We start from the raw sequence: 14,181 nt of genomic DNA, 5'->3' as shown, positions 1-14,181 counted from the left end.
AACGCGCATAAAGAAGTTTCTCTTAAAACAAATCTTAATTAAAATAAGGATACAAAAAATCCAAGACCATTTAAATTAAAAACTTCATTATAATCCAGGCTATTTCTTTTCATGTATTAAACATCTAGCTTAGAACTGTAATGCAAGCAGTTTTATGGGTGAAAGGTTGATTAAAACTATCAAAGAGGACGATAGAGCGATAGTAAAACTAGGCGTATCTTGCCTTTAATCTAATAGAGATTAGATAATTATTCAATCATTTGTAAGTGATTCTAGATTTTAAATATCCTACTAATATTATAAATGGGAAGCAAAAGGGAAGCTCTCGATAGAAACGCCAGGCGGAGCACTGTGGATGCCCTCTGCCCCAGCTAGGGGACACAGGAACATAAGTCAAGTAAGTCAATATTATAAATGCGAAAGTTTGTGAAGATGGAATTTTGCTACTCTTTCACGCAAATACTACTGAACCGATTACAATGAAATTTGGTATGTTTATTCTGAAGACCTAGAATAGACATAGGCTATTTTTCTTTGCGCGGCGGGCGGGTGAAGCCGCGGGTGGTAATCTAGTTAAGTAATACTTTTCTGATAGATCAATCAACTTACCTTTGAAATAATTCGCTTACCATAAAAATACGACACAAAATAGTAGAATAAACAAGTAGGTAATGCATTTTTTTAAGAGAAAGAAATCAGTAATGATTGTTAATAACTTATTCTTTATAATGGATTTGAAAAAAAGTATTCTTTAGCAGTTTTCTAAACCTACTGTACAATATATCCGTAATCTGATATAAATAAAAAATATACTTACTGGAAAAAATAAGGTGTTAAAAATACGATGAAACACGTCCTATAAAAATCATCAGCTAGAACGTGTTAATGGTAATGTCGAATACGTAATTCTTTTGAAGCTGAATTATTTATATCTCAAAGCAGAAACAATAATATCGGAGATCCGGTTGAAGTATCTATTTTTATTGTTTTAGATAATGATATGTGATAAGCATTATACCCGTGGTTCAGACGTGATGGAGACAAAGATCGTAATGTGTTTGATGGTAATTTGAAATTCACAGAGGGGAATGTCTATTTTCTTTATTTTGGAATGTTTTATTGTAAGTGTGTAGATTTGAATAATGAAAAATAATTGCTATTCGTTAAAATAGATATCGGTTATTAAAACTTTTTCCTATTTTACTGGAATTAATAATTTTTTGAAAAAGATCTGGTCGAGGTGGATTAGGTAGAGTTCAGATTTTATATTTACAAATGCTTAAGTAATTTTTTAACGTTAATATCCTAAACTATCTCGCTTTATAACAATAATGTTTTATCAATTAAAAAATATTTTTATAACTTCAAAATATTTAACGAAACTTCCTACTTAAAATGAAACTACTTAAAGTTTACACATAATGTAAGCAACATTTTAAACTGACCTAGCGCCTATCTTTAAAATGCACAAAGTACTGTAAGTTGTAAGGTTATGGGGAAAATTTAAAAGTGTTCAACGACTCCACTTTTCACACCAAACTGTATAATAAAAGTTAGCAAGTAATTTTCATCTCCATATAAGAGCACACGTTAACTTCACAAGCATGTGGTGCCCTAGAAACTATTTTGTGAGGCTTTTATCTCATTTTCGCGCGAAGTGAAAAGTTTTGCAAAGTTTCTCATACAACAGGTGCCTGCGATGTCAAGATATTAGTCCCTTTTTTAAAGAGCGTTACCCGAAAAGCATTTCCATATTCAAAGGGCTATATTTCTTCTCTTGCAAAGTGCTATGTAACATGATAATGTGGAAATACTCTCACAAACTTTTCTTCATATGACAGTTTAAAATAATGCCCATACTCCACGCAAAACTCCTCAAAAATTGTAAAACAACATTACGCGCGCAACTTCGTACAATTATTTACGTCTAAATTAATGAATTTCACCGCCGAACAGAATTTTATATGCGAAATAACACTTTTGATTGTGAGTATTATAAGTAAACTTTCCGCTATACATTATTCATTAATTACTTTGCAAATATAATGAGTTCGCGTGGATGAAATCTGAAGTTACTGGGTTGCGAAACTTTTTAACTCGTCGAAACTTTTATCTCATTTTGTTTATTATAAGCGCTCGATACAACCGCTCGAGAATAATTCAGCGGCGTATGCACCCTCAGTAATGCCTATGGGATGAAGTTTCTTCAGACGTAGAGCGGAAAGCCGCGGGGCGTCAGGCGTCGCAGGGCGGAGCTACGGAGCGCCGCTCAGTCGGTGGGCAGCCGTCACACGCGTTAGTCGCCCATCGCCACCGCGCTACACGCTGTTATGCCACGCGATCCGCGATGTTATTTCCAACGTGTGAATATTTATGACGCGATCAACCATTACGCCTCATCATAAATGGCACTGCAGAATTCGATGCCTCGCATGTCGCAAACAATCATAAAATGCCAATAATACAAACTATTGTGAAAAAACTTGATCTACGAAGTTTTAATCATTTGATAGTGTATGTGCTGTTGTATTACTATGTCGTCGAAAGGAGTTCAGCGTCCGAAATGCCACACGAGTGTGCCTACCGCAGCTCCGAAACGGAAACGTCGGAAAATGCGGTGCTATTTTGCAAGATTCGAACGATAAGTAGTTTGGATCACCTGCTACAAAACATCAGCAGAACGTATCTTGATGATGTGATATCGTTACACGTTCAGTGTAGTGAAATACTCTTCTTCGAAAGTACGCTTTCAACACACTCGGATAAGGCATCTGGAAAGAATTCTAACCTAGGAAAGCTAAGGAATCTTAGAGTAGACAAATGTAAAATACGTCAGATCCCCGCGAGAGCCTTTGAAAATTTCAAAGACCTTAAACGACTACACGTGACAACGCACAACAGTGAATGGTCCGCGATGACTATGGAGTTACACGAACAAGCATTTATGGGTTTAAGTGAGTTGATTGAACTAGATTTAAGTGACAATAATATATGGAGCACAAAAACGGATACTTTTTGCTCTCTGTACAGTTTAAAAACTCTGAACTTTACCAAAAATCACTTGCAGAATATAAAGACGTTAGGCTTTTCAGACTCTTTACGTGAACAAAATTTAAGTGTGAAAAGTTGTAATTTAGTTTTAGAAACCCTTGATATGTCATTCAACGATTTGATTGTAATACCAGATTATAGTTTGTCAAAGTTAAGATCTTTATCAAAGTTATATTTGCAAAACAACGCTATATCCTCTTTAGAAAATGAATCGTTTAAGGGTTTAATAAGTTTGGAGGTTCTCAATTTATCCAACAATTTTTTGAGCAGCGTTTCGATAGATATTTTCACAGATACGAAACTGTTAAAAGAAATTAATTTAAGCAACAACACCCTTAATGTTTTGCAACCCGGATTGTTTTCGGGTATGGAACAGCTTCAAATACTGGATTTATCGCGTAACGATTTAACTAGTCAGTGGATAAATAAAGGTATTTTTGTAGGCTTACTGCGTATGGTTATTTTGAATGTTTCTTATAATAAATTGAATAAGATAGATCGCTATACGTTTCAAGATTTGTATAGTTTGCAAAAGTTAAATTTGGAACATAATGAAATTGTAACAATTGACGAGCATGCTTTTGAAGAGTTGCGAAATTTACATTCTCTAACACTATCGCACAATAAACTTTTTCACATCCATACTCACTTATTCACTGATTTGCATGTGTTGCACGAGTTGTTTTTAGATAATAATAAAATTAAGCACATAGACGAGAATGCCTTTGATAACATAACAACAATAGAGGATTTGAGCTTGAACGATAACATGCTATCATCAATTCCTGTTTCGATTCGTAAATTACGTTCTTTGAGGTCCCTAGACATCGGTAATAATAATATAACACATCTGAGTCGAGAGAATTTTCACGGCTTGAATGAACTTTTCGGTTTACGACTCGTTGACAATAAAGTGACGAGTCTTAATGAAAATACTTTCGAGCATTTGCCACAACTACAGGTGTTAAATTTAGCTTCGAACAAAATTAAATACGTAGCTCAAGGGTGCTTTCGCAAAAACGTTAATTTGAAGTTACTACGCATGGATGGGAATGATATAACAGAGATTGATGGTATTTTTAACACATTGAACAGTCTAGTATGGTTAAACATTTCTGCTAATCGAATATCGTCATTTGATTTTTCAAATTTTCCAAGTACATTAGAGTGGTTAGACTTGCATATGAACTCAATAAATAATTTCTTCAACAATGACATGTTTTCGAACACAAATATAAAATTATTAGATTTAAGTTATAATAATTTAACTCAAATCACGGTTACCTCCATACCGAAAACAGTTGAAAAGCTTTATTTGAATGATAATAACATAAACCACATTCAAGTAGGTTCGTTTTCGAAATTACGAAGGCTGTCAACTGTAACGCTAAACAATAATAAACTTATACAATTTGACATAAACGCTTTCAGGTTAGATCAAATAGATGATGATAGCGACTTGCCCGAGTTCTTTATAAGTGGAAACCCATTTGTTTGTGACTGTTCAATGGAATGGATTCAACGCATCAATTATTTGAGTCACAGTCGACAATACCCACGTGTGTTGGATCTTGATAAAGCCTTTTGTTCGTTGGTACATTCGCGCGCAAAAGAAAAAAAGGTGATAATAGATATGTCGCCCTCGGACTTTCTCTGTCCATATGAAAGTCATTGTTTCGCTCTGTGTCATTGTTGTGACTTTGTGGCTTGCGATTGTGAAATGATTTGTCCCAATAACTGTAAATGCTATCATGATATCACGTGGAATGCAAATGTCGTCGATTGTTCCAACGCGGGCTATACCCAAGTACCAGATAGAATACCTATGGATGCGACAGAAATATATTTAGATGGGAATCATATACAAAATTTAGGCAACCACGTATTTATTGGTAAAAAGAAGTTGCAGGTCTTATATCTAAATAACACAGAACTAAAGGAAGTTAATAATCAAACTTTTAAAGGAATCGATTCCTTGACTGTTTTACATTTGGAAAATAATAAGTTAGTAGAACTTAAAGGCGACGAATTTGTACATTTGAATAATTTAAATGAGTTATATTTAGATCATAATGCGATAGAACACGTGGCTAGTAATACCTTTTCTTCGTTAAATTCGCTCTCCGTACTTAAAATCGATGATAATAAACTTATCAACTTTTTTCCTTGGAAATTGTTAGCGTCCTCATCTAAAGCTATTGCTCACGTTTCAATCGAAGGAAATCGATATTCTTGCGATTGCAAAAGTATTGCTGAATTGGATTCGTGGCTACGTAAGGATCCCGGTGATCCTGAAAAAATGTTGTGCAGTGATAGTCAAGGGAATCCTACGAAAATCACCATTGCTTCCGTGCTAAGCCACTGCAAGGAATATATGGGATCTGTAAACGACCCAACTATTTTAAAAGATGAAATTGTTTCAAAATCCGTTTTTCTACCCGATAGTTATTTTGCGATTGCCTGCGGAATAATTATAATAATTGTATTAATTTGTTTGATAGGTGCCATCTTTTATGCTTTTAGATACGACGTAAGTGATTGGCTCTACACCAAGTATGGTGTACCATTATTTAAAGAACAAACGTGCCCCAATGTCGAGCATATTTTAGAAGGTAACTCGAATCACATGTACGAATATTATGTGATATGTAATACCAAAGATACTAGTTTTGTACAACATAATATTATGGCCGAAATAGAGTTTAGAAAAATGGCAGCGAGAAGGCTTTCAATGAACGAGGCTACACTGAATATTTTAACATTAGATAGCTTTTCAAAGTGCTCAAAATTATCCAAACGTCTCCTCATTGTCTTAACAACGAATTTCATTTGTAACGATTTGTGCGATATTCATTTTAAAAACATGTTTTATAGTTATTTAAAGTCGTTAAACAGAAGCGAAATAAATAAAATTATTTTCATAAAAATAGTGGATAATAATCAAATAAACGATGAACTCGGTTTCGTGTTAGACAAGTTTAAAAATATATCGTGGAACGATCCTCGTTTTTGGGACAAGTTCGTGGCTTTACTGAATTCGACGGACACTATTATAACGGTAAAAGGATCAGAGAAGAGCGTATTTAAGAAGTCATTACGCAAGACCCCAACATTGAGGTATACAACAATGCCTGTCTCAAACGATAGTTGCTCAAAGCAGAATTTTACGAATTCTTTACAATTCTCTAAGAGAAACGAGGACGAGTCTTCACATAATGAAAGCTCGCCTTCATCTGACAACATGTACGGGGAAGGGAACAATTCGAACAATAGTTACATGTCGATCGACAACAGGACGTGTCCTCGGTTTAATTATGACCTCAGGAAATCCCCTAGCAGTGGTCATGTCTACTCTAGGGTGGAGGATATTTCTCCGACCATACCCCGCTCTATTACCAGCAATGCTTCTGCTAAAGGGCGTACTTACTATGTCTGATCGATATTGCTTCTTTTCAAGTATTTTATTACTTATTCTACTATTGTTATGCACTTATTATATTTGTCCTCCATACACACTAATCACACAAATGTATATAATCCGCTTCTACCATAAACATTTGTCAATTTTATCATACGTAATGCATGTTGGATGCAGAGCAATTTTGAAGTAAGTGAAGAAACAATATACTGTACAAAATCCAAGTGGAAATGTTAAGTCTGATAAGAAACACTATTCAAATATGTATTAATATTGTTGTGGATCATGTTCACATACACACTGTAAAAGAACACCAAATCGGTTAAGTCTCGTATTAGTAATTAACGATAAATATTTTTAATTGATTCATAATATTATGTATGACAATTATAAGCTTTTATCTATATGCTTTGTTTGATATTTGAAACTATTGATATAATATTATATTCTTATTTAAAAGTAAAAAAAAGATAATATATTTTATTACAAAAACAACTATGTATTACTATACTTTATTTTTTGTTAATTGAACAGTCTTTCCGTATAATATGATTATTATTTGGTGTTATATTAAATGTATTATTTTATGTGCTTAATAGATATAAGTCATATTTAAATGTATATAGAGGATATGTTTGCTGTTATTGTTTATATTGATGGTCGTTTGCTTAACTTTATTAATATTTAACTAAGCTAAATCGTGATACTAGATATAATAATTATAAATTTGAAAATAAATGTAATTTTTGGATTGTAATTATTAGTCTTAATGGAAATTATTGTTTTGTATAAAAGTGTACAAAGGTATCTTGAAAACATAATAAAATTATACTGACGTTTTTTATACTCATTCAGTGTTTTATTGTTCTCATGAATAGATAGAGAAGCAATTTATCCTTTAATATAAATGCTCTTTTAGAATTATTCTGCAGTGTAGTACATGTGTTTTGTTATTGAAGTTTTTAATTACTGTTCAAAAATATATTATGAATGGTTAAAGTACTAAATAACAGCAAAAGTATTAAAAAATAATGCACTCAATTCACTACAGTTCTCTGCAATGTAGGTCAATTCAACTGTTGGTCACAAAATAGGAAGATAAACAAACAAAATGATAAGGAAGAACTTTATTTCCAATTAAATAAATTGAAGATAATATATTATAATGGGTACATACACTTATTTATTATCTGTGTGATCTATGAAAAGAAAAAAATTGAATATCAATAGCTCTATTTTACGATATTATGCTGGCTATAAAAAATAATGGAAAAAATGAAGGTGGTCTATAACAGCTGTTAATGTTTATAATTAAATAAAGTATAATTTTGTCTATTTTGATGATTCAAAAATACATATAGAATCAGTAATAAAGATAAAACATCCATTTATGTAAAAACAAGCCTTATTTTTTTAATAGTTTGAAATAAATTATTGAGTTTAGAATAAATTTGTTTGCTCAGTGCTCTACATTACATTACTTTGTCATTTTTAAAATTAATTTTCAATTGAAATTCATAATAAATTAAATTGCTATTGGAAAATTAATGATTATTATAACATACTTATACTTATAAGATAGTAAATAGATTCTAATAAAAGGTAATAATATGGTCCGATTTATTTAGATATAGAGACAGATACTTTTGGGATTTCAAAGGAGCAAAATTTCAATAAAGGGCAAAAATCATACCTACAGAACACTGCTTGTCCCTAAAGGTTATTTAAATATGACAAAATTCTTATTAGAAACTAGACATAGTAGAAAACTTTTAAGTAAGAAATTTTAGAATGTTCTAAGCAGATTTATTTTATGAACTTACTTATTACTTATATGAGTTCCCGTTTACAGGTCACAGAGTTACTAGCTAGAATCAGAATTAAATTAATTCACATTTACTTCAAAAGGACAAAATATTTGCATGGCAAATTTAAAAAAAGAAATGATTGCATTAATGTACAGATTATTTAATGTCATTGATAACATTTTTGGAATTTGGTAAAAAATGTGGTATAATATTGTGTTTTTGGTCGATATACGTGTATTTACAAAAATTAATTAATTTACCATATTATAAATAATGTAAATTTAATTCTATACCTACGTTTTATATATTTTATACCCTAGTTTCAGCAATATTATTTGAATATCCAATTATTTAGATCTCTATTGTTCCGCGAGTAAATATTTAGATTGAGTTAATCATAGCATTATTGTCTATCAAAGTCCAATGGTTTGTTTTCAAATTACTGTTTGTCTTATCAATACTAAGACAAAGAGTTATTGTGTATGGATAAAATGTTGTGTGCAAGACAGGGAGCCTTGTTGTTTTATCTATAGATATAATAAAACAGTAGATAAAGCATTTCTATACATTGAATAATATATTTGTAGTGAAAGAAACATCTATACTGATATTATATAATTTTTGATATTCTAAAGTTGAAAACTTTGTTTGTTTTGAATGCGCTTATCTCAGGCACCACGGGTCAGATTTGAAAAATCATTCCACTGTTAGATAGTCTATTTATCGAGGAAGGCTATATATTATCACCACGCAAAGACCAATAAGAACGGATTAGTGGGTAAAACTGCAGGGCACAATAAGCTAATAATATAATATTTAGTTAGAGGTATCATTGAATAGATCTTTAAAAATCAAATAGAAGTTTCCAATTCCTTTTTTTTTTTGCTAAAATAAATAGTTGACGAGTAATACGAATTTAAATCAAAAATGTCGAAGTGCCTCTTTAAAAATTCACGAAGTAAAAAAAGTATAAAAGATTTAGATCGTGATTCAAAATTGTCATAAAACATCAAAAATAGGGCTTACATTTAGCATAGTGTTAAATGTTTGCGACATTTTTTGTGTTCTTGTGACTCAATTACATGTTTCTCTTATTTGAAGTATGCTAATAGGAGTCTATGGTACCGAGAATTTTGCTATTTGTCGTAACGCCCACGGTTTCACAAATTGAACTGTTAACTTTCTAAGAAACACTTGTGTTTAATTACTGGTAGTTTCAACTTAGAGTAATTCCAATTGGCATTCATTGTTCATTAATTTCCTAGTAAATTCTAATGTGATTTCAGTTTAGTGGTGTTATATCAAAACTTAGTACAACCTTAGTCTTCAACTAAAATCGGAGTTTGAGAATAACATAAAAGTTTGCAAAAAAAGATTGTTCAACTGTATCTGTACCTTGTTCATAATTTTATCTTATAGGCTTCAATCAAAAAGTTCGATGTCATATGCAGGCGGCCGCGGCGTGGTGGATTGTAACATTTCACTTGTATCCCTATACTAGTTAATAAATATGACTCATGGTGATTTTAAAGTAAATATTAAAATGATAATATTTCTTACTTAAATTAATATTAAAAAAAAAGTAAGTAAGTACATAAAAATGTTTTCAACCAGACGCAGACAGACGGTTTCAGCACTGAAAATATATAATACTAGCGGTCCGCCCCGGCTTCGCCCGTGGTACATATTTCGCAATAAAAGGTAGCCTATTTTCTTTCTCAGGGTCTAAAGATTTTCTGTGCCAAATTTCATCAAAATTGGTCCAGTAGTTTATGCGTGAAAACCATACATACATACAAACCTTTCCTCTTTATAATCTTCTTATATATAAAATTCTCGTGTCACAATGTTAGTCTGCATACTCCTCCGAAACGGGTGGATTCTCATGAAATTTTCTGTGCATATCGGGTAAGTCTGAGAATCGGCCAACATCTATTTTTCATATGTACCACGGGCGAAGCCGGGGCGGACCGCTAGTATTAGTATAGATGTCTGTCGCCTGTTTAAGTCCTGCGTGACAGCCGAGTTACTACGTAACGGGTACGTATATTGATATATTATGTATAATTCTTATAAGTAGCAAGCAAATATAATAACAAATCACTATGTGAAATATGATATTATTATGATAACATTTAGGATAATGCTACCAACGCATACATTTACTTATTTTAATATTCCACGTGACGTCTATGGCCTTCACAATACACCGATTAAATCCATTATCATATCGATATCATGTCAGATAAACGCCTTTGAACCCTTACCCCGCTAACGATATCCAAACAAATAATTAACAGATAGTATCATACAATATGGAATAAGCGGGACTACACAGAGCGAGCAGCCTCGCGAAGCTATTGCTGCGCGAATCTCGGTCAGTATGGCTCGGCCGAGGAAGAGAAGATTGATAGCATTCTATAAAACTAAATATCAATTTCAACAAAGACCGAGTTCCATCGTTACAATATTGTAATCATAATAATGTTGTTTCATATTGGTTGAGATGGTTGTTTAATCATCTCAATAGATGGCGAGGAGTGTCCCTGAGACACATAAAATCAAAAAAGCAGAAGAAATTCGATTGCTCAGACAGGATCACGAGAGGCAAAGCGAAAGACGCGAGTTCGAATCTTCATAAGCGATTTTTTTCTATTCTTTAAAAAAATTCTAATTTCGTGTGATGTAATTTTCCTCGGCTAAATACCGTCCCCATAAACTTCGCGCGGCAAATGTGTAGACCCACCCGTCTATTTAATATACTAACCTGCATCGATTCCCCTATCGGCTGCCAATTTTAATCGGATGACGTTTGCACTGGATCGCATAATTACGATCAGGATTGGAAAACTCTCACGGGACCACATTCGTATTAGTTTTGACGTATCGTGATGGATGCGTCACAATCTCTTGACGAATCTTGTGAATGGACCCGGCTGATGGAGGAATAATTTGATGGTATGATTGTGCTCAATAATCGAATAAGGTATTATTTGGATCGTTATCTTTCGTTATTGAAAAGGAGTATAAAGAAATGTAGAAGCAAAACAAAGCTTCATAAATGTTTTCTAAGTTTGATATTAGTATTATTAAAGGACAAGGTCGATAAGTATGTACAAAATAAAAATATTCTTCAAATTATTATTACCACAACTATTATATAGATCAGATATCCTGTTATTATAATAAATGAAGGCCATCAATATATAGATAAGTTTACCTATAATATAAGTAGTAATAACAGTGATAGTTTTTTTTTATAAGCATTATTAGAAATATTGTATTCATTGCAAAAAGGCTAACGCTTACCACAGATTTTAAGGCGCTACCCGGCAATTTCGACTATGTTCAACCTCTATAAACTCTGGTACAACATAAAGCACAATACCGAAAAAAATATATAAAATAGGATGGTCTTTGATCTTTAATTGCTCGCGAGGAATTTTTTCCAAAGTTAATAGATTTCTAGAAAAAAAAAGTGCCGTGGTCATCGATTTTTCCGCAAATACTCTATAAACTTCGTAACCTGCTGACTTAGAGCTCTGAAATTTTTATGTTTAATAAATTATCAGTTACACAACAGTCCCTGACGAGGATATTTTGTTTCACTGATTAGTATCTTTTTAAATACAAAATGCGAGGAAAAAAGAAGGTGCAGCGGGAGAGGTTTGAGATCCGTCAAGTATGGTCAAGGTTATTAGCGCATGTAACAGCCTTAAGAAACACGTGCGTTACCTAATTTAAATGGTACAATGTTGTGGGTATCGCGTTCAATTTTTTATCTGTATCAAAGGAAGTAGTCAAAGGAAAGATAACATTTGTTGTCTTTAACAATGTAACTTCCGGTAACAAAGCGAATTTATATCGTTACAATAAGTGACATATTGTATGAATGTAAGCTGTAACAAAAAATACGCAATTTGATTTAAAATTTCGACAATGCGACGCATGTTAAATTTTGCGTGTCATGTTTCTTATTTTACATGTAGGTACCATTTTTGACTATTGCAAAGTAATTATTATATTATACATATATCCTAAATGTATGTTTCAAGGTCATTTTATTTTATTTTGAAAATAGGACAAAAAATTAATTAATTTCTGTTCAGTTTGTATTTCATTAAAAAACAATATAACATGTGGCTGGCATTCATTGAGATGATGTGTTATTCTTCTTAATTATAATTTAGAAATGAAATAGTCAAAAAGGAGAAGAAGATTGTGATGTAAGTAGATAATTTAAAAATATTATTATATTGGTACTATTGCAATTTTTTTTTTCTATATTTTTTCAATAAATCTTTAAAGCGTCTGCTATTATTATTAAAGAAAAAAACATCACCTATAAAAATTTGTAAAATTTAAAGCTTCCCTTCCTTACATCGATCCACCCACAAATTGGTAATCTACTCATGTTACAGGAAACCCGCGGTTGCTACAATTGTATCGGAAACTAGATACTGGATCTTACTAAATACATACAGTACACCTTATAACTTTATAAGGCATAATATAGAGGAAGGCATAAAAAAGTGTATTATGGTTATATTTCAAATCGCAAAATCATTTGTAGAGTACAGTAGAATGTAGAGCAATTGCAAATTTTTACTAAATTAATATGTATTAAATATTTAAGGGTAAGATTTGAAATTCAGGCAAAAATAGGTTGCACGTAGGTATAATAATAAAAAGGAATGATGATTTGTTGTAATTAGATGATACTTTTGATCATAATATTAAAAAAGCTGGCCGATAATGACACACAATCATACACAATACTGAATGCCGAGTCTTCACTATAATTTCTTCATCTGAAATATTGTATACCTAAATCAGTACCTACTTTATGGATTTATTCTCTTAAAAGCATATTAAATGAAATATTATTAAAACTTATAATAATTAATGCTCAGAATGTAAATTTACTTAATTTTAAATCGTAAAATAATGATAGGCATGTTGTATGTAAAACGAACAAGACGCTTCTACGAATAGGGTTGCATTTTATTTCCTTAATTACAGTTATTATTGTTCGTAATCAGAATTCGTGGGTAGAAGTCCACTTAACCATGAAATTGCACGGTCGATTAACATGTTAGCTTTTTTGTTAAATAATAAAAAATCTGCTTTAAACTATGATTTGTGATTCATGACATAACTATTCATATCGTACAAAAAACTAAAGGACGGATTTTAATGGTATTTTGGCAGTGATGTAGCTTATTTACCAGAATAAATACTTAGCGCGACATAGCTAGTAGAACATAACTAATACATAAACAACAATATTTAAGTAAGTAAGTACAATATCCTAGATGCAGTTGCATCATTGTATTGCATTTAATTTAGCTTCGGTAATGTTTTTAGTCTACAACGTAGGTAGGTTACTATTTATATTTGACAAGAAAAACAATTTGTAAAAATGTGCAAACAATTACGTCCGTAACAACGTCTATTGAATTAATCTTAACAATCTCGCGTTTTTAATTTGTTTGCATTTCTCATTTTTCAAACTTTGATGCGCGCAACAATTATCTTGCCCCAACAAAAAACCTCCGTAATAGCCATGAGACGGACGATAATTTTTGTTACTAACGACCTAAGATATTGTTTGTTCTTCTACCAAAGTCGCCGACGTGCTCAGAGCACTGTAAATATACGGATATAACCAGCAATCATCATACACAAAACGTATTTAATGATAGCCCTTCGAACGAGTAAATTATCAATTCCGCCCGAAGGGATCGGACCTCGTTTTCGAAAGTAGTAACAAGCCTATCATCTATATTTTTGGAAACAATAACAAGTCAGTTCTGACCTTAAGGAAAAGGTAGCAAAGTTCAAAATAGATTGCGAGGTACCCTAGAATTCCAGGTAAAGCAATTTTAATTGAACTAAAATGTT

At 32.0% G+C, this 14,181-nt stretch overlaps 1 protein-coding gene across 1 annotated transcript; it reads left to right on the top strand.

Annotated features, from left to right (window-relative positions):
* The first annotated feature begins 2,288 nt into the window (after positions 1 to 2,288).
* Positions 2,289 to 7,000, top strand: LOC149903014 (toll-like receptor Tollo). Its single transcript, XM_090109443.1, has one exon. It carries the CDS (start codon positions 2,453 to 2,455, stop codon positions 6,485 to 6,487), a length of 4,035 nt encoding a protein of 1,344 aa, XP_089965569.1. The 5' UTR covers positions 2,289 to 2,452; the 3' UTR covers positions 6,488 to 7,000.
* Positions 7,001 to 14,181: the final 7,181 nt, after the last annotated feature.

Source organism: Colias eurytheme, chromosome 14 (genome assembly GCF_061535395.1).
Source record: "Colias eurytheme isolate Ceu_HAF_F1 chromosome 14, ilColEury1 Martin Lab GWU primary, whole genome shotgun sequence".
Taxonomy (NCBI): Eukaryota; Metazoa; Arthropoda; class Insecta; order Lepidoptera; family Pieridae; genus Colias; species Colias eurytheme.
This window is presented reverse-complemented; position numbering and strand designations above follow the sequence as displayed.